The sequence below is a fragment of the Labeo rohita genome, chromosome 19 (assembly GCF_022985175.1).
Source record: "Labeo rohita strain BAU-BD-2019 chromosome 19, IGBB_LRoh.1.0, whole genome shotgun sequence".
NCBI lineage: Eukaryota > Metazoa > Chordata > Actinopteri > Cypriniformes > Cyprinidae > Labeo > Labeo rohita.
In genome coordinates, this window is record NC_066887.1 from 27,198,301 (window position 1) to 27,220,640 (window position 22,340).

The 22,340-nt window shown below is 33.1% G+C and overlaps 1 protein-coding gene and 1 long non-coding RNA gene across 13 annotated transcripts; one reads left to right on the top strand and one right to left on the bottom strand.

Moving 5' to 3' along the window:
• Nucleotides 1–52: 52 nt before the first annotated feature.
• Nucleotides 53–19,189, bottom strand: si:ch211-80h18.1 (uncharacterized protein LOC555593 homolog). 12 transcript variants are annotated; one of them, XM_051136577.1, is made up of 41 exons: nt 19,120–19,189; nt 18,022–18,089; nt 17,853–17,921; nt 17,412–17,444; nt 16,039–16,080; nt 15,705–15,746; nt 15,500–15,538; nt 15,256–15,294; nt 14,013–14,063; nt 13,873–13,923; nt 13,146–13,196; nt 12,990–13,028; nt 12,652–12,813; nt 11,364–11,411; nt 11,237–11,275; nt 11,117–11,140; nt 10,992–11,036; nt 10,852–10,896; nt 10,673–10,717; nt 9,810–9,854; nt 9,676–9,723; nt 9,565–9,600; nt 9,150–9,209; nt 8,697–8,759; nt 8,553–8,600; nt 8,383–8,442; nt 6,810–6,854; nt 6,589–6,633; nt 6,478–6,507; nt 6,313–6,360; nt 5,239–5,292; nt 4,804–4,848; nt 4,642–4,692; nt 4,526–4,570; nt 4,404–4,436; nt 4,200–4,244; nt 3,852–3,905; nt 3,736–3,765; nt 1,766–1,801; nt 804–848; nt 53–517 (listed from the first exon to the last, which is right to left on the bottom strand). In XM_051136577.1, the coding sequence occupies exons 1-41, from the start codon at nt 19,128–19,130 to the stop codon at nt 483–485; spliced, it is 1,944 nt and encodes a 647-aa protein (XP_050992534.1). In that variant the 5' UTR covers nt 19,131–19,189; the 3' UTR covers nt 53–482. The 12 variants fall into 12 exon arrangements, with proteins under 12 accessions (XP_050992534.1, XP_050992531.1, XP_050992523.1 ...); XM_051136574.1 differs by having other exon boundaries at nt 3,736–3,771; XM_051136566.1 differs by having other exon boundaries at nt 3,736–3,771; nt 4,150–4,244.
• On the top strand, nt 6,702–8,786 carry LOC127181696 (uncharacterized). Its single transcript, XR_007829797.1, has 3 exons — nt 6,702–6,781; nt 8,485–8,524; nt 8,736–8,786. It is a non-coding gene; the product is annotated as an uncharacterized LOC127181696 (long non-coding RNA).
• Nucleotides 19,190–22,340: the final 3,151 nt, after the last annotated feature.

The following is a 22,340-nucleotide window of genomic DNA, read 5'->3' on the forward strand; positions in this document are numbered from 1 at the left end:
TCCTCAGGTAAAATGACAAATGTTTGAATTTGATGTTCAAAATAGATGTTAAATTTAATGTAAAGATCTTAAAATGTCATACATTCAGCAATATACAATTTGTGACATTTGTAAAGAATATTGCTCAAACATCTAGGCGAGAAAATACAGTAGCGACATTTATAGGGGGAAAACAACCGTTGAATGTACACAGCAAATACATTTTAAATCGTGACTATTTCTCCTTCATTCGACTCCTTTGATTTTTCTTTCGTCGTATCGATGAATAAAATACTTACAGGGCACTTTTATAAACAGGCGCAATAAAAAGTTAAGTTACAGTATCCTCTGAATGTTTAAATAGTCAAAAATAAAACAAACGGACACACACACAAAGGAGAGCTAAAGTCTAGCGGGCGGGTTCACGGTTCCTCTGCCAGGCGTACTGGTCCGTGCACTGAAATCTGTAGCGCAGAAACCTCACTCGCGGCTTCATGTGGAAATCAGCAGGTATCTTCCAGTTCCACATTTTCTGCACCTTTCAAAAAGCGCACAGATCAGTTCATTGAGGCCGAGCTAGCATGAAAGGCGTTTACTCCAGAAAATGGAGTTTCTTAAGGTCAATTTTTGATTTAAGCCTTCAGTCTGATGCCCAAACTAATCGAAATTCATTCATATAATGTGCTTTCTGTCTTCATGTACACCACTGTTTAAAAGTTTGGTGTCAGTATGATTGTTTTAATGTTTTGAAGTCTCTTATGCTCACCATGGCTGTATTTATTTAATCAAAAAAACATAATCTGCATGGAGAATGTCAGACCCACCTTCAGGACCCTGACCAGATGTGTGGTACTGTTCACCTGCTGATACTGGACAGAACAAGCAAAACAGAGAAAAGAGAAGAGCTGTTGAGCATCTGTTCATCAGCACAGGAGACACTACAATTTTTGCATCTCATTAAGATGTAAACATGCATTTGTTCACAAGGTATTTACTATTTCATTTCTACACTGTAAAAAATTACTGTGAATTTAACGGTAAAAATGCTACAGGAAAAACCTGTTAAATGGTTAACGGTAAAAGGCCGTAAAATTTACAGTGAACAGTGAAATTTACCGTAAACTGACATTCCCAGAATTCCCTGTGTTACATTTTTTTTTAAATTTGATGTTTTTTTTGTTGAAATAACCCTTTCTTCTTAGTTTTTTCTTAGCTGTTTTGTACATTAGGGTTGTATGTTACATCTAATGTTGTTAAATTAATGTTTATGCATTATTTCAGTTTCATGTGTGTTACCATGATGGTGTTTAGTGTTTGTGTGAATGACACTGTCCACCTTCTATATATTAATATTTAAAAGCTGTTTGTGATGAGTTTTGGTTCATCATTTGACTTTCTCATCACCAGCTGCTTTTGGTGGTTATCAGTGTATTACAAAGGTACAAAACAGATTTCAGTACTTCAATATTTGGTACATTAACATTATATGAGTTCAATAAAAATTATGGTATTTACCTGTAAATTTAAGTGAAAACAGCAAAACATAAAATGTTGCTACCGTATTTTTTACGGTAAAATTCTGGCAACCACAGCTGCCGTTTTTTTACCGTAAATTTTACGGAATATTTTTTACAGTGTATGCTAGAATTTTTATTCATTCAGTTTTATGAGTGATATGTTTCCTTGACAGGTTTGACATGGATTTGAGGTGAAAGTACAGATCATCAGAATGAATCATAAATCACGTGACTGAAGTGAAGGAGGTTTGAACTCCCATGAAGCTTACCAGCTGGCTGTGTCTGTTCCGTAGCACCAGGTTGGCCTGTTAGAGAAGAGCAAACCAGATGTTTACATCAAAACAGTTTCGCAGGTTTTGAGGTGGAGTGTGATTCGTGATTCATGTATAACATTTGACATGTAGTCATGCAATAAGAATATATTTTGTGTGGTGTTATATATATATATATATGCACTGCCGCTCAAAAGTTTGGGATAAATACGATTTTTAATGGTTTTTGAAGACGTTTCTTATACTCATTTATTTGATCAAAAATACAGAAAAACTGTAATATTGTAAAATATTATTTCAATTTAAAATAACTGTTTTCTTTGTGAATATATTTTAAAATGTAATTTATTCCTGTGACACAAAGCTACATTTTTAGCAACAGTGCCATAGAAGAACCTTTTTTGTCTAAATGGTTCCATAGAGAACCATTAACATCTGTTTCACAAAAGGTTCTTTGTGGTGAAAGAAGGTGCTACAGATTATAAAAAGGTAAGAAAGAGATGGTTCTTTAAAGAACCGATGACTGAATGGTTCTTTGTGGAACCAAAAGTGGTTCTTCTATGGCGTCGCTGTGAAGAACCTTTTAAAGCACCTTTATTTTTAAGAGTGCACTCCAGTCATCAGTGTCACATGATTCTTTGGAAATCATTCAAATATGCTGATTTATTATCAGTGTTGAAAACAAGTTGTGCTGCTTAATGCTTTTTTGGAACATGTGATACTTTTTTCAGGATTCTTTGAAATAAAAGGTTAAAAAGAACAGCATTTATTTACAATAGAAAGGTTTTCTAACTGTTCAAAAGTTTGGGGTCAGTCAAGTTGTATTCTTTCTTTTTTAGAAGAAATTAATACTTTTATTCACCAAGGATGTGTTAAATTAATAAAAAGTGATAGCATAGATTTACATAGTTAGAAAAGATTTATATTTTAAATAAATGCTGTTCTTTTTAACTTGTTATTCATCAAAGAATCCTGAAAAAAAGATTCACAGGTTCCAAAAAATATTTGTCAGCACAACTGTTTCCAATATTAATAATTCTAATAATAAATCAGCATATTAGAATGATTTCTGAAGGAACGTGTGACAATTAAGACCGGAGTAACAGCTGATGAAAATTTAGCTTTGCATCACAGGAATAAATTATATTTTAAATTATATTAAAATAATTTTTAAAAAAATATTGTAATAACATTTTGCAATATTACTGTTTTTTCTGCATTTTTGATCAAATAAATGCAGCCTTGATGAGCATAAGAGATTCTTTAAAAAAACATTACAAGTCTTACTGATTACCAAACTTTTGAGCGGTAGTGTATGTATATATGTTGTGCTGCCAAATATTTTTTTTGGAACCTGTGATACTTTTACAGGATTCTTTGATGAATAAAAAGTTTAAAAGAACAACATCTTTTTCTAACAATATAAATCTTTACTATCACTTTTTTATCAATTTAATAAATCCTTGCTGAATAAAAGTATTAATTTCTTTCAAAAAAAAAAAAAAAAAGAAAGAATAAAAATGTACTGACCCCAAACCTTTGAACGGTAGTGTAAATAAATGCTGTTCTTTTTCAACACTTTATTCATCAAAGAATCGTGAAAAAAGTATCACAGGTTTAAAAAAAAGAAATATTATGCAGCACAGCTGTTTCCAGCACTGATAATAAATTAGCATATAAGAATGATTTCTGAAGGATCATGTGACACTGAAGACTGGAATAATGATGCTGAAAATTCAGCTTAATACAGGAATAAATTTAAAAAAAAAAAAAAAAAGTAGTAATATTTCACAATATTAAAGTTTTTATTATATTAAAAGACATAAAAACACTTAAAAAAATTTACATTTATTATTATTTCTAACATTTCACATATATATATATATATATATATGTATACTTTTTTTAGTGGCTGCAGAAAGTTTAGCTTAATATTTGCAATATTTGCAGATATGTTGATAACTTACTTGGACTTCCGAGAGTCCCTTGAGGTTCAGCTGTAGCTTAAAAATAAAAATTGAAAAAATTGAAAATATGTTAATTCTTATAGTTTGTGTAAAAAGTGTGTGTGTGTGTCACCCACCTGTACCCATGGCATCTGTCTGTGAGGAAACCCCTGTGAATGGATCCCCTGTGACTGGAGTTGAGTTTAAGAAAGATTTGTTTCATTTTTAACTTCTAATAAACTTTTGACACAATTTCTGCTTTGTAAGCAAACCCTTGCAAAAATTGGCCTTGGTAGTCATAGTTTCCAGCAAAATACCATTGTTATTGTATTGTAAAATGATAGAATTTCCTTCAAACGGGCTTTCAGTATCTTTCTGTCATTCTTTCTGCAGAAACTACGTTTACCATGGTACATTTTTATAAGGGCAGCTTACCTGGATGGTTAGTCCACCTGATGAGGCAGATGTTTTCAAACGTAATTTACCTGGTAAATCTGTCTGAACCATGCTACTATGTGTCTCTGAGGCATCTGAAAGTTTGACAAGAACATTTGAAATGCCAAAATAAAAATCATACCGTTTGTTACTTCAGCAACTCATTATTATATACCCATATTTACTGAACATACCTTTATATGATCTGTGCCTTGGTCATTCTGATTTATTAATATAATCTAAAGGTCACTCACCTGTAAATCCAGTCCCAGTCTCATGCACAGAATCTGCTTTTTAGAAACACACACTACACATGAAACGCTGGCATGAGTGATAGACTGACATGTGTCTGGATGTGTGGAGGAAATGTGGTTACCTGTGTAATTCGGCATGCCGTCTGTCACAGCTAAGTGTCCCTGCCCTGAATAACAGCATGTTGTAAATATGTCAGATTTATTTTAATTACTCCTTTGCATAATGTGTTGTACTCACCTGTCATGTCTGTTTGAGTCTGTCCGTCAGTCACTGGATCACCTGCCGCACCTGATCACAATATCAGCTCCGTTATTACAGGTACATGCACACAGACCAATACTGCTTTTACACTCATGGTGTATTTTGTAAATATGTTTGGCAAAATATCAAAGATAATACCTGCCATATCTGTCTGCATGTTTGCACCGGTGACACCATCAAGTCCTTTGAGAAGGCAAGGCAAGTTAATTTATATAGCACATTTCAAACACAATAAAGAAATAATAAAATTACTATAATAAAATTAAAAAAAAAAGTATATTATTTTTATAATAATTATTATTTAACTTATTAAACTGATCAGTAAGGATTATTATGGAAGCCTGTTACCACCACAGAATGAAAAAAACTCAAGTTTATAACTTTTTTTTGTGAAACATAAAGTCAGAATTGCGAGATATAAAATCACAATTCTTAGAGAAAAGGCAGAATTGTAAGATATAAATTCGGAACTGCGTGAAAAAATAAGAATTCTGAGAAAGTCCAAATTGCGAGTTAAAAAAGCCACAATTAACAACTGTTAAAAATTGTAATCTTCCATACGTGGTTGCTTACCAGTCGTGTCAGCGTAAGGACTGAGAGTGTGGTCATTTAGATCAAGCGTGGCAACTGAAAATAACAGCAACAAGAAAATTTGTTCAAAACTAGCAATCTAGTCTCTACACAGTATCTCCAATATCTCACTTTGCGTATATTTCCAGAACATAAATCTGAACATTGGATAAACATTGGATGTTTTATTGACATATTAGGGTTAGAGTTTTTGGATATTTTTTGTTTATTCCTTCCATAAATCAGAAAATACTGAAAATAGATATTTTTTAGGAATAAAAAATGATATAGATGAATTATATATAAATACTCCAAAATGGTTGTGCCTTAATTTGTTCATTTGTTCATGATATTGTTTCCTACAAAGTTGGTTGATAATCAATATTGGCTATGTTAGAGACCCCATAAATTCACCTGACAAGCACAGTTATCAGATATATTTTTTGTTGAAGCTGGATGTTTGGATGGATCATATTTGAGAGCACTTTATAGGCATAAGGTATATGAAATAAACCATGATTTCTACATTTTAAAGGGATAGTTCACCCAAAAATGTGAACTCTGTCATTAATTACTCACCATCATGTCATTCCAAACCCGTAAGACCTTTGTTCATCTTCAGAACGCAAATTAAGATATTTTTGATGAAAGCTTTCTGAGATTTTTCTGACCCTGCATAGACAGCGATACAACTACCTCAAAAATATCTTAATCTGTGTTCTGAAGATAAACAAAGGTCTTGTGGGTTTGGAACGACATGAGGGTGAGTAATTAATGACAGAATTTTCATTTTTGGTTAAACTAACCATTTAAGTATGCATATTTACAAATTTTGTTAACTTCCAGGAGTACACTAGCATATAAATGTGATGTGAACTAAAATCCACAAAACTGTTTGATTTCATAGCTTCAAACCTGCCGTGAGAAATATTTTCCGTATTGAGCACAAACTTTTGGTAAACCCACTCAACCCCAACATTATAGACAGACTAGCCAAGAGAAGACACATAAAAATTGAATTATGGCTAACAAATCAATTGGCTTTCAGTGATGTCATAGAACCGGGTGATATAGTACCAGCTGTGTGATGCATCTCCGTTGCAGCGCCCTGATGACCTGTTCCGCCTGTTAAGAAAGACATTTGGGAATATTCACATCGATTCCAGGAAATTAGTCTGTCAATAATATGACATTGTGATTGTGTGTTGATTAGTTGTGTGTGTTTTACTGCTAGGTACATACTGATGTCGAGATGAACGCCTGAAGGGTCACCTGTGAACAAATCCAGACACACACTGCAGCTCTCTCTCTTGTTTATAGGTTTCATATGTTGTTATAGACATTTCAACATACCTTTCTGTATGTCTACCACAGGTTTGTGCCGACCGTTTCCATTTCCTGTAATGCAGTAATGAGTTATGTGTCAAAATAATATGTATGGTGAAATCCCTGCAAGTGGTCAACTACCTAAACCAGCTTGGACCAGCTAGAAACTACTGAAAAATAGCCATCAATTGGTTTATTTTCGATTGTCCAGCAAGGGAAGGTAAGGTTACATGTTGACTGGAGCTTACCATTTTTATCGGGTAAATCTGCACCATTATTGTCTGCCCCACCATCTGAGGAGAACAAAACTATTACATTTCTAGTCTCCATTTGTTTTTGTTTGTTCTTATTTAAAAACAGGGGTAATACATATTTCAGTGCTTTTTAAAGAAGTCTCTTCTGCTTACCAAGCCTGCATTTATGTGATCCAAAGTACAGCAAAAAGTACAGTACAATTTTGCAATATCTTTACTAAAGCAACTGTTTTCTATCTGAATAATAATTTGAATAATATTTGAATAATAACATTTTAAAATGTAACTTACTCCTGTGTTTTTAAAGCTGAATTTTTAACATTGTTACTCCAGTCACATGATCCTTTAGAAATCATTCTAATATTCTGATTTGCTGCTAAAAAGACATTTATTATTTTTATTAAGTTGAAAACTGCTGAGAAGAATTTTTAAGTTTCTTTAAATATATATATATATACTGACTTCAGGCTTTTGAATAGTATAGTGTATAATGTTACAAAAGCTTTTTATTTCAGATAAATGCTGATCTTTCTATTCATCAAAGAATCCTAAAAAAAAATGTACTCAACTGTTTCAAATATTGATAATAATAATAATAATGTTTCTGGAACAGCAAGCATATTAGAATGATTTCTGAAGGATCATGTGACACTGAAGACTGGAGTAATGATGCTGAAAATTGATCACAGAGATACATTACATTTTAAAATATATTCAAATAGAAAGCAGCTATTTTAAAAAGTAAAATATGCTTTTGCTGTATTTTAGATCAAATAAATGCAGGCTTGGTGAGCAGAAGAGACTTCTTTAAAAAATCATTAAAAATCTTACTGTTCAAAAACTTTTAGCAGGTAGTGTAAGTTATTACAAAATAACCACCCTGCAACATTCTGGAAATGTTATTTTATGGTTGCAAATAATAAAACCTAAAAAGAACACTCCTAGAATGTTGTTTCTTGGTTCTTAGAATGACAAAAAAAACAAAAAAAACAGAACCGAACACTAGCATTAGAGGAACGTTTTATGTTTGCTGGGTTAGTACTGATTATATTTCAACATTTACTAACATTTTCAAAAGTACATTTTCGTAAAAAAAGCACTTTAAATAAACAATGAGCAATGGGATTTTATTAACTAGCATTTACCAAGATTAATAATTGCTGTAAGTAATATACTGGTCATTGTTAGTTAGCTAATGCGTTAACTAATGTTAAAGCAATAGTTCACTAAAAAATGAACATTTGCTGAAAATGTATTCTAAGCACATCCAAGATGTAGATGAGTTTGTTTCTTCATCAAAACAAATTTTAAGAAATTTTGCGTTATGAATGGGTGCCGTCAAAAAGAGAGTCCATGCAGCTTTTTGCATTAAATAATGGACTGGAGTCATGTGGTTCGCTTGTGCATTGTTGTGTTGTTTTTATCACCTGTTTGGACTCTCATTCTGACGGCACCCATTCACTGCAGAGGATCCATTGGTGAGCAAGTAATGTAATGCTAAACTTATGAACTATTCCTTTAACAAATGAGACCTTATTGCTAAATTTTACTAAAATAGTAGTCTTACCTGAATAATCTATGAAGGAGTGACCCGGATGTGACATTGTGTCAAAGACTACCAATGAATCTATAAAAATTGAATTAAGATTTGACATATTTTCTGTTTCAGCATTTCAAGTCACTCTCCACCAGCGCATTTGGGATTTTTGGTGAGCATGTTGTTTAACATCAGTTTACCTGTTGTATCAGCTGGTGATTTTGAATGGGCTCCATTATCAGATGTGCCTGGAGATATTATGAAAGATATTATTGAAAAGATTCTGTTAATATAATATACTATAACTAATTTAATGCTAGTAAACAGATTAATACTTTACGCACTGATTGAATGAATATAATCACCATTCCCATTGTCAACAGACAGGTAATCCAGTCCTGGAGAGTCTGATATACAGAACAAGAGACGGTTAGCAAGGTAAACGTTTGGTTCATCTATCTATATATCTATTTATCTGTCTATCTGTTGTTCTTTCATTGTATTAGTCGTTCTATCTGTCCATCTAAAAGCTCCTACACTCATTCAGTAAGCTGAGTTATGACTTCAGCGATTAGTCTGTGTAATTCATACGGATGCATGAAACCCCTGTGACCTCTCGTGACACTAAAAACGTCTCTGAAAGTTGTCATTACGCCCCCTTCGGAGCCAGTGTCACGACTGTAAGCCTGACAGAGTTTATTAGACGTGTGCTGGGATAATCCCACGGCTACTGGGGTAAAAGCACTCTAAATTTACAGGACCTAAAGGAGGACAGAGCGGCAGCCAGCAGCCATTACCTGGAGGAGCGTCTAGAACCGGACCGCCACTGGACGGGTGCCCTGGACTCAGGCCAGCGGCTGGAAAGGAGAACCAGCGAAAGAGAAAAGACAACTTTGATTCACACCAGTCGTCTTTCAATAAATTATTAGGTAGAGAACAGAATCTGGCTGGTTTATTCTGTCAGCGCAGCCCATAATTAGTACAGTGTGACAGCTGGACAGAATGAGGGAAGGCTCTCAGCGCCGTATGTGAGCCGTTTCACAGCATGGGCATAAAAGTAAATCAAGTGAACTTAACTAGTGTGGGACGTCCTGTTTGTTACAAGGCCAATGAGATCAGCAGAAAGCAATTCTGGTGTCCGCAGCCCAAAAGCCATAAACATCAAGCCTCTCTGGTTAAGTGAAAAATGGACGAATTGAAGTGGACGCTTACCTGCCGAATCCACCTGAAATGCGAGTCCCATGTGATCTGTTGAGATAGCGTCAGTTACTAGGCATGTGGGTGGAACGTCTGGAGGAGTGTCTAAGAGGTCTAAAAGCGTACCTAACCCGTCCGTTTGGGTGTCTGGACCAAAGCTCTCTCCTATTCCACCTACAGAGGGAGACATTCTGAGTCCATTCTGAGAAACAACATTCAATATTCCTTTCACTAATTAAGGAGAAGAAAGAAATGCTCACCCATTAAGCCAACTAGGAAGTCATGGCTTGATTGATCTATTATGCCTGCAGTGAAAATTTGCAATTTGTTTAAGCTCCTAAAACACTCAGTATGTTATGATTATATACTACTATTTAAAAGTTGGGGTCAGTAAGAATTTGTAATGTTTTTGAAAGAAGTCTGATCAAAAATACAGTAAAAACAGTAATGTTGTCAAATATTATTGCAATTTTAAAGGGATAGTTCACCCAAAAATGAACCCGTAAGACCTTCATTGATCTTCAGAGCACAAATTAATATATTTTTGATGAAATCCGAGAGCTTTCTGATCCTGAATCACTTATGTCACATTAACTATTTTAACGATATCCTTACTGTCTTTCTGGGCCTTGAATGTGGTAGTTGTGTTGCTGTCTATGCAGGGTCATTAAGCTTCTGGATTTTATCAAAAATATTTTAATTTGAGTTCCATAGATCAATGACAGGATTTTCATTTTTGGTTAACTATCCCTTTAAAAAAACTGTTTCTGTTTGAACTAATATGCTGAATTTGTGCTCATGAAACATTCTTATTATCAATGTTGAAAACAGTTGTGCTTCTTAATATTTTTGTGGAAACCATGATACATTTTAAAGTGTCCTTTAATGAATAGAAATATCAAACAAACAGCATTTATTTGAAATATAAATCTTTCATAAAATTAAAAATGTCTATCACTTTTTAGTCAATTTAAAATCTTTGCTACATAAAAATATCCAAACATCAGTTTCTTAAACAGTAATGTAGGTGCTTCTGATTCAGTGTTTTGGTTTTTGTGTTTAACTCAATAACCGAATCTTGACAAAATGTGTTTTGTTTTTGTAGGACAGAAGTGATGTTTACCTGTAATTTCCAGGTGGGGGCTAGTGCCAAATGAATCAAAACCACCTGCAACGTAAAATAAAACAAACAACACACTTGACGAGAACTGAATTTTCAACAGAAAACAATGTAAGTATGCTAAGTTTACTGTTAAAAATTAATGGTTCTTCCATTGTCAGATTTTAAATCATATTTTATACCTGTTCCTGGTATCTGAGATGTGCCAGCCATGAAATGATCCAAGCCTGCATCAAAAACAGCACATAAAGTTAGCTATTTTTAATGTTTTCATGTCATGAAATGTCAGTCTATTAAAAACTTATATTTATAGTTTCTGCACCTGTAAATCCTGTTTCTCCTCCATTTAGTAGTTTGTGCCCATTACCTATGAGAGGAATCAGATTAAAATGACTAAATCACTCATTCTGTTTAAAATGAAATGCATTAACACTCAGTAATACTCACCGTTAGATTCTGTCTCAGGAATTTCTGAATGTACAAGATAAAAATTACATAATTATGACATAAATGTTCATTTAACAGAAAACATTTGGTAAACTCAGTGTAAACTTTGATGTTTATTACCTGGAGACTCGATTTGAGATCCATCATGAGCTGTTTCCCCTGAAGCAAGAAGTGCGTACAGCATTTAAGAAGTAAGAAATGTCCTCCATGAGATACAATAGAGAGAGTGTATCTGTTATACACATACCATTTTCATACTGTGAGCCATCTGTATGTGGAGTGAATCCCTCTGACCCTGAACATACATATGTAAAGAGCATTATAATTGTATAACTTTTACATAGATCTTATACTTGAAGCCTTTATATATAATGAATTCAAAATTATTTTAAAAAGGAATAGTTCACCCAAAAATGAAAATTTGATGAAAATTTAATCACCCACAGGCTATCCAAGATGAGTAGATGAATTTGTTTTTTCATTGAAACAGATTTGGAGAAATTTAGCATTACATCACTTGCTCACCAGTGGGTCCTCTGCAGTGAATGGGTGCCGTCAAAATGAGAGTCCAAACAGCTGATAAATATATCACAATAATCCCACGAGTAGTCTACACAATTTCAGTCCATCAATTAATGTCTTGTGAATACAAAAAAGCTGCATGCTTACAGCTAAAACATGAGTCCTCTATCTATAATATTGCTTTCACCAGTAAAAGTGTCTTAATCAGGAGTGTAATTCCCACCCCTGTCCAGTTGGTGGCCAGAGCGCTCCAGTCTGGCAGCAGAGCACTGGATCCAGAACAAAAATGAAACTGTCACGAATGTTTTGCTATGGGTTTGATTATGCACAGGCGAGTACCCAGAAGCTACAATGATCTATCACACCACAGTAAAGAGCATTTCCTAATGAAATGGACAGAATTTGAAATCTGATACTTCGTTTCATATCAAAAGTAACACAAAGCCTAGCCTATTGCGATTTATTGGAAGGGAGGTGCACTATGTACCATTCATTCATCAAATGAAAACAAACAGCATAGACCAAAAGACCGACTGGGATTTACGAATCGATATTGGTTCATAAAAATGACAATATATTAAAATTGCTGTTACTGTCACTTTCCAAGTTGAACTTGAAAAGTTATGCAGTCTCATCTGTTCTCTTCGAAATGAATACATAAGCCTATATTGTTCTGTAGGCTTAGAATTTAAAATGAAAATGTGAACAAAAATAAAAGCAACTAAAAGTGTTATTATAAATAAAATCTGAAAATTAAAATGACCAGTAATAATAGATTGTCAAAATGGCGGACAATTTTAAAGTCTAAAGCAACCTCTGGTGTGGATTATTGTGATGGTTTTTTTTAGGTGTTTAGACTCTCATTCTCACTGCACCCATTCACTGCAGCAGATCCACTGGTAAACAAGTATTTTCTCCAAATCTGTTTCAATAAACAAGCTCTTCTACATCTTCTACATTTTCAGCAAATTTTCATTTTTGGGTGAACTATTCCATCTTTTTGATTAAAATACCTGTAGGTTCTGATTGGACCTCGGAGGAAACTACACCCACACCATCTGATGTCTGTCCCGCTGAAGGTCTGCCAAACGTGTGGCTGGATATCATTGTGGACCCATGACCTGCTGCGATGTGGCCTGATGACCCTTGGCCTGATGACCCTTGACCTGATGACACTGTGAGATTGATAAAAATATCTTACTGTGAAGTGAATGAAAGATGAACCACCATGTTTGCATGCACAAGATTAGAATATTCCAATATAAATAAGCCTTTTGGTGTATTTTAATTTTATGTACATAAAATATAAACACATATTGCAAGCCTTAACATTAACAGAACAATCTCTTACCAACAGAAATGGATGCTGAATGGACGCCCCCGTCTGTACCTGAAAGACATTAAACATATTGGGTTTCTCTAGAGCTGTAAGATTTTTTTCTAAAATTTTAAATATTTGATATTACATTTCAAACAATAGTTATAACATGTTACTAAATGTCATTACCAGGGACTTTAGATGATCCTCCATTAGCACCTGCTCCTCCAGTTCCTACACCTAAAAACAATTTCCTTTATCATTCTTCATGATATGCACTACTGTTCAAAAGTTTTTTTTGTTTTTTTTTAAAGAAATTAGTTTTTTTTTTTTTATTTAGCAAGGATGCATTAAATTGCTCAAAAGTGGCAGTGAAGACATTTATTATGTTACAAAATATTTATATTTCAAATAAATAAATGTCTTTTCTATTTAAAAAATAGTCCTAAAAATGTATAACTGCTTCCACTAAAATATGAAGGAAAATGACTAGTTTCTGAAGGATCGTGTAACACTGAGAACTGGAGTAATGATGCTGAAAATTCAGCTTTGCATCACAGGAATAAATTACATTTTAAAATATTTTCAAACAGAAAACAGTTAATTTGCTTTGCAGTGATATTTCACAGTATTACAGTATTTGTAATGTATTTTTGAGCAAATAAATGCAGTTTTGGTGAGCATGGTCTTTCAAAAACATTTTTAAAAATATTACCGGCCCCAATTTTTTAAATAGTCTAATATTATATTATATTATGTATGTATATTTAATAATAAATTTGATTGCTTCTTATTTAATATTTTAGTATTGAATGTGGTACATAATAAAGTGTATATTACTATTTATGCCGTGCCATATAGATGTGTAACTTCCTATTTTTATTTATTTTTTAGGCCAGAGTCAATGATCAGGTACCTGGAGGAACTATCTCTGATTTGGACGCATCTTGACCACCATAACTTGCATCTGTAAGTAAAATAAATACAGTGATTAAGCAGTGAACTTTTTAGGATAAAAAGAAAAGCATATTTACAGCAGGTGAACAAGTACAGTACCATGAGAACTTGAGCCAGATGGGCGAGAGTACCCATCTCTACCGTTACTTCCTGTAACCCACACACAAAAAACATTTCTGAGAGAACATTCTTTGTTCAGTAATAAAACACTGCCATCCATCTTAAAAGTGCTCCAGTAATCCAATGACATGCAGGTGGTAGTTTAATTAAACAACAAAACTTTTTTAATGATTTACCACACTGCATCATATTCTGAATTAAATCCAATGTTTCTTACACATTTTAGGGTGCTGATTCCAAAAACAGTGCCTATTTTGCTCTAGCATGTCACTTAGCATTTTTTGCATTCTACAACCACTGTTATGGTTAGGAAGTCTTGTGTTATCCCATAATCAGAGAAAAAACCTGAACTAGGTTACAACTCTATTCAATTCCCGGCCGGTTTTTACAATGATATTATTTTATGCCTAATTTAAGGTTAGAATTATGGCCAGTGACGGAAGATAATGTTTTACTACATCCAGAAAGCAACAGAAAAAGTCTTAAGTAGCACGGGTATATTTGTAGCAATACCAAAAAATACATTGTATGAGTCAAAATTATCAATTTTTCTGTTATGCCAAAAATCATTAGGATATTAAGTAAAGATCATGTTCCAAGAAGATATATTGTAAATTTCCTACTCTAAATATATCAAAACTTAATTTTTGATTAGTAACATGCATTGCTAAGAACTTCATTTGGGCAACATTAAAGGTGATTTTCTCAATATTTAGATTTTTTTGCTCTGTCAGATTCCAGATTTTCAAATAGTTGTATCTCGGCCAAATATTGCCCTATCCTAACAAACCAATACATCATTGGAAAGCTTATTTATTCAACTTTCATGCCAAATGACAATTGACACTTGTGACTGATTTTGTGGTCTATAGGGTCACAATTGTAGATTTTGTGAAAAAGGCTTATTTATTTATATATTAGTGTTTAAGTAAAGTTCTTTGACATTAAATGGAATATTTGAACATATTTGTCTACTCCTTTGCAGACTGTAAGCTAATATACATTTTGAATACTTGTTTTTGTCATTTGGCTGTTTTGGTGTTTTGATGAAGTGCATTAAAGCTGATAAATATAAATCATTTGAAAGAAAAAACACTTATTTTGTGAGAAAACCATTTTTACTGGTATTTTTTAACTTAGCATCCTCAAAATAGGTAACATCAGACATTTATTTGCAAATCAGCAGAATGTTTTAATATATTCTGATTGAAATGCTGGTTACCGTTTGCTCCGTCTGAAGCTGTTGATATGCCGCCAGATGCTGTAATGACAAAAACGCTAGTTTAGTTTCTGATTGGCCCTGAAAGCAAGATATATCTAGATTTGACCTCTTGATATCCGTCTACGACCCTGTCTGTATATTGTATCTTTGTAGTGCATTTTCTACACAAGGTCATTCGGTGTTGCTTTTCTAAAGTGCGACTTGTGTGAAAGTTTTGCCCCTGATAGATCAGGTTCATACTTACAGACTTGGCCAGTTTGAGTGCCACCATTAAGTTTCTGACCTGGGAAACAAGAGCAAAGGTTTTGTCAAAAGATGTATTGGACTTCAGAAAGGCCTGAAAAGTGGCCATTGAGCTTTCAACAAATTCACCTTTCACCAGAGGCCATGAGAGGCTAATGCGCTCCGAACAGAACTTGTTTTTGCGTTATCGAGTAGACTTCCCTTACCGTTTGGGGATTCGCCCGCGACGGCGCTGCCAGGAGTCATACCTTGGAGAAAAACAGCCCTTCAGTCTAAACAAGGTCCCGAAACATTGACCCAACAAACATGCAATCTCACTGCTCTACAGGCCTCTGTTTTCCACGGATCTGTGCACCTGATGTTTCGTCTTTCTACATTTATTAATAAATCGAAAAATCCCTACATACCTGATCCCTAAACCAGATTAAGTACTGATTGACTTTGCTTACTGAGTAGGGTGCACCCAGTGAACTATTTTCCAGTGCTGAGAGGTTCAGTGTTCTCTGCCTCCAGCTCTAAAGAGGATTAGCTTCACCTTACCCAAGCCTTTGGGTGCTGCTGTGGCCTGCTGCGATCCGGCTCCTTTGGGAAAAGAGGGAGAAGAACAAAAAACATATTCTTAAGATTCCCAGAGATCATTTCTCACAGGTCAATCAATCTATTCCCGCCAGGTGGCTTCTGGAAGGACAAACACTCTTTTTACATGCGCTTAAGGGGTTTTGCATCTTGTTTAAACCAGTTATATACATTTTAAGTTGCTTTTATTGGCTTTTATGTGAATTTTAGATCTTTTAGTTTAGTTTTTGCAACGTCGCTACCACATGAGTACTAAATGTTTATCTTGCTACAAGTTAAATATAGAGTAACACTTTATGTTGATTAACTTCCAAAAAATTTGGGGTCAGTAAAATTTGTTTTTGACAGAATTATGCATTAAATTGACCAAAAGTAACAGTAAAGACTTTAGTAATGTTACAAAAGATTTCTTAAACAACTCAGCTGTTTTTGACATTGATAAAAATTCAGCATAATGATTTCTGAAGGATCATGTGACACTGAAGACTGGAGAAAATTCAGCTTTGCATCACATGAATAAATTACATTCTAAAATATATTAAAATAGAAAACTGTTATTTTAAATTGTAATTATTTTTTCACAATTTTACTGTTTTTACTGCATTTCTAATCAAATAAATGCAGTCTTGGTGAGCATAAGAGACTGTTATATTAAATAAAATACCCTGACCCCAAATTTTTGAATGGTAGCATATCTTAATTACCTTACAAAAAGTACTGTGGTACCATGGTTGTATCAGATGGCAATACTGTGGTATTTTGAAATATTTTATGGTACTGAAATCCATGTACTCCATGTAAATACTATATAAATATGAAATATGATGTTTCAATACCATGATATATGCCAAGTTCCATAATATTACCATCACTGCACGTTTTCACATCATTATGATTGTTTTCACCTCACTATATATATATATTTTTAAGGATATCGTGGTATAAACATGATATTCCAAAGTACTTAAAAGAATATATTATCCAAAAAAACATGGTTTTACCATGGTTTGTCATGTCCAAAAACATATAAAAGCATGCTGCTTTGATATACTATAATACTGTATCCAGTTACCATACTTCAGAAAAATAATGATCAAGTCCAAAAAAACGAAATATTACCATTGGTTCTATGTCCAAAAACAGAGCATACAAGAAATAATACCACGGTGCTGTTTTTGTAAGTGTAATTTCTGATTATGGCAGAACCCCAAATGTTTTGAATAGCTCAGCGTCATTCAGAAAGACTGTCTTTTGAAGCAAATTATGCCTCATTATGTGATTATTAAAGATGACTGAGGTTTTGCACAATGGTGGTAAGTTGTGAACTTGTCACCCACCCTTCATATGCTGACCTTTGGAGTCATCATCATCTGTAAAGAAAAGGGAAAATCGATACAGTTTATAACAACCGCTCCTTTGTTTTGCCCTTCTCCTCTTTCTGTCCCGAATCCCTCACGGATCTGCTGACTGTTATCAGAATAATATGAGTCCACAGAGTTTAGGATTCACTGATCTGTTTTAAGTTAAATGCTCTTTTATTTTCTTTGAGACTGGTGTCAAAGAAAGGTAGGTTTATGAAGCTGAACAGATTTTTAAATTTTTTAAAAGAGTTCAAGTTTACTTTAGAACTGTTTATCATGTATTAACTTCTCATTTTGTCCTTTTGCAGAATCACATCTAGCTACAAACTGCCCACAATATGAGCTTCTTGATGTGATACGATCGGCTCTCATCAGGACGTTTGATGAAGTAACATCTAAAAGTCTTTCATCCCCTACCCTCTTCCTCTTCAGACAGTTCTTCTTCACCCTCTTCAGCCTCAAAGTCATTTTCCTCAGGCTCCTTATCTGTCCCGAGAAATAATGCAACAGTTTAATGAACGCGGGCGCTGAATGTTAAACATAAGAGTGTGTCATTAAACAATCCCTCTGGGAAAAGAGCTCGTACCTTCAACAGGAGCCGTTGATACGGTAGACGCCAGAAACACAACAGCCACTGAAGCAATTACAAGATTTCTGTCAAAGCAAAATGATAACAGTCCAGAATAAGAACACAAAAAGAAAACACAATAAGATGCTGATTTAGGGTAAGTCACACTTGTTTATCATGCATATTCTCAAAAACAGCTCTGAAAATGAACATTAAAATCCCACAGGTCTCTTGAGAAATGCATGCTTTTAATATTGTCTTAATATAATTGTAACTTAAATGTAACTTCATAGATTTTTTTAAAAACATGCAATGCTTAAAAGCAATATTTAGACCTGAATTTGCACCAAAATGCATGTTTTTATACATGTTTAGACCACCGTTATCAGACATTATATCACAAATGAGACTCCCAACATCATATTATCAGAGTAACACAAACTTTAAACTATAACCAGATATAAGTCATATGTAATATTTCAATATAACAAGATTTTTTCATTTCAAATCCTACACAAAACATGCTTTTGGTCTACTAAAAAGCCTTCCTGCACCTTAAACACAGTGCTAGCAACACCAAAGTCATGGGTTTGATTCCCAAAGAATGTAAGAATCAATCCATGCACTTTCAATTGAATACATAAACATAAAAACTCCCCATTCAAGCAACTTATCAAACCAATTCACTGCTGTATGTGATCCTGCAATTTTTGAAATTGAGCTTTCCATATTTGGCCAAAATACAACTATTTGAAAAGCTGGAATCTGAGGGTTCAAAAAAAAAAATATTGAGGAAATCACCTTTAAAGTTGCCCAATTGAAGCACTGACCAGCGCATATTACTAATCAAAAATGACGTTTTGGTATATTTGCAGTAGGAATTTTACAAAATATCTTAATGGAACATGATCTTTACTTAATATCCTAATGATTTTTGGCATAAAAGAAAAATCAATAATTTTGACCCATACAGTGTATTTTTGCCTATTGCTACAAATATACCCATGCTACTTAAGACTGGTTTTGTCGTCCAGGTTCACATATATTGATAAATAATTGCTCATTTAGCTATCAGTTGCACCCCTGATCTTTATAAATCAATTGTCATTGACTTACCGTGACAGCATGTTTAGCACAGGTCTATGTGGGAAACTGTGCAGCAGACATAAAGCAACCAGCAAACGTGCTTTTGACTTCCTTATGCTTGACTGGCCACAAAAATACATTTTATACCCTTCCAGCCCCCCATTTTGGTAAGGGGCAGGACTTCTAACCCCAGCCCCTGCCATTCAAACTGCACCCACCAATCAAACAACAGGTGAGCACTGACATATTTTTGATTCATAATTTATATTCAGGTCAGATCTGTGGTGTCTTCAAGCATCAGTTTGCAGAAATGATGATGAATATCTACTGCATGTTTGCTGTTGACTGATTATACCTAAAATTGGGATGAAAAGCATCTTTATTTATGCTATGTCCCATCATTCTTTTGGCACAGCAGGCAGCGGTGGAATCAGTAAGGCAGCTCAGCCAGTGGAGGGCACAGCCAGCCTACACAACATCACACAGAGACCAGAGCCACAGGAACTCATGCAGGAAGTGACAGGTTTTTTTCCTCTTTTATTCATTCTTGGAAAACAAGATGACCTGGCTGGTTTTAGATCAGAGGTTTCCAGTTGGTTCTTTCATGCATATTCATGATTTAACTCTTAGAAAAAGCTGCTACACAAAAAAAAAGAAAAAAAAAGAAAAAAGAATAATGCTGCACTTTATTATTAAGTATTTGATTTTATTTGATAAACCGCATTTTCAAAATGTGTTTATTTAAATTCCTAAAAACAGAATTAAATTCATAAATTGTCACAAATACTAGTACAGGTTATACAGTCCAGTCTTTTTTTATATGTAAATATTTCTTTATATTTTTATAATATAAATGTATAATGCAAATGCTCTCTCTCTATATGTATACTATATATATATATATATATATATATTTTTTAAATTGTTAATTATAAATTAAAATATTAATATATTATTTTAATATTTATTTTATGTTGTTGTGTTGTCAAAATAGTGGTTAAAAGTACTTTTAGTACTTTTGTGTTTATGTGTGTGTGTATATAATAAGGAGAAAAATTATAATATATAAAATATAAAAATGAATATTTAAAAAAAAATATATATATTTTCTATATTTATTTTGTATTACATACATTTACATTTTATATTAAAATATAAGTGTATCTTTTAAATAATAAATAGAAAAATATTTCAAATATATAATATATTTAAACATAAGTATATTTATATTTTTTCCTAATTTGTTTTGACAAAAATTTTGCATGTTTTAAAATATGAAAAAAGATGTCAGTAAATATTATTTTTAAATACATTTCAGTAATTTAAAAAAATATATACAACTTTGGAGAAACACAAAAATCTGGTTTAAGTCTGTCCAAAAACATGGTAATACAATGGTACTGGATGCAGAAGTATTTTAATATAAATAGCTTAGGATTGTTTGCTGGTGTTTGCTGGTTTAACCTGGTTTAGATGGTCAGCCATTTGATCCCTTAGCCTAACTAACAAGTGGCCAAAACCTCTCAAAAAACCCATCAAACCAGACTAACTAGCTTTATGGCCAGCTAAGACCAGCAAACTACTTTAGACTGGTTTTATTGTTTTCATTCTTTATTTATTTGCTTGAACATTGTGTATAAATGGGAGATTTTATTTTAAAAATTTCTTTACTTACGTTTTTAAATTGATTTATCTTTATATTTTTATGCATTTAGTTATGTTTTTATTTATGTGAATGTATAATATAATGCAATTTTGACTTTGTATTAATTTTATAAATTATTTTAGATTTTATTATGACTTTCATGTTCATTTTCAAATATAAAAAAGGTAAAACTATTTCAAAAATGATCAGGTAATATTTCTAGATTTTTACAATTGATATCAAAATGTGATTAAAAAAACGTCTTGCACCTTAAAGTACAAGTATTCCTAAATCATGAATATAACAAAAATATTAATTTATTTAAAAAGCTTGAAATTTCTTACTTTTTTTCTGATCAGCTTTATGGCCAACTAAGACCAACAAACCACTTTAGGCTGGTTTTATTTTTTATTTATTTATTTATTTATTGCTTTAATAATATGTATAAGTTTTGGGACTTTTTATATCATAAATGTATTTATTTACATTTTACAATTTACAATTAAATTATCTTTATCTTTATTTTATTTTATTTTTTTTTTTATTTTTATTTTTTTATTTTTTAATTATATTTATCTTTATTTTTAATACATTTTCTGTTTTTTAATATTTTATTATGATTTTTTTTTTCACTTTACAATATAAAAAGAATACAAATATTTCAGGTAGTGTTTCTAGATTTTTACAATTGATATTAAAATAGGATTCAAAATGTTTTTTTTTTTTTTTTTAAATATGAAAAAATATTAATTCATTAAAAAAGCTAGAAATTTTTTGTATAGAATTTTTTTTCCCCCATGGTATTCAGCAAATTAATACCAGAAATGTTGCCAGGTCTTTTAGGAAAGAAATCCAGTAACATTAGGGATTACTCTTGCTGTTTTAATGGATTAGCATGGTCCATTCATGTAGTATGGTATCTGTATTTTGCATAAGCTAATACTCCTGTCCCATTGCAGGAACTGAATAGCTGGCATCTCTCAGGAAGATTGCATTCCTGTAACGTGTGCCAGTTCACATCAAGCCCGTTTTACAATGTAACGAACACCAGCAGGCCTTGAAATGCATTTCTGTGATAAACTCCTCCTGATGAGCTAAATGGACGTGTGTCGCAGCAGAGCTAATGAGCTCTTGAGCTAAACAAGCTTTCTTTGTTGTAATGTGAAATGTGAACTGTGTGTGTGTATTTTGATTGATCTCTACTATTATGTTACAATGATACTGTGTGTTTTCTTTATTAAACCCTGAATCCACATCATGTAAAACATGTTAGCTTACATAATGTGTAACTACGGACAGATTTTGTTTTCCTGTTAATGCAGAAATATTAGGCTCATTTGCTGTTGAAAGATATCTTAAATCAGTGGTTCACAAATCACTAGAGTACTAGTCTACTATTGCTAGTGGAAGTGTCCACCTGCTGGTACAGTGTCTATTATAATAGCAGTGTGGAATGACAAGACATATTGAAAAGCTGTATTATTACACATCAGCTGGCCTTTTTGGCAGATGTGGCCAGATTTCTGCTGACCAGTTTCATGTCTTGTGGCTTCTCTCATTCCTGCAGGCCTGCCTGATCTCAAACAAAAGCTCTCTGTTAGGTGCT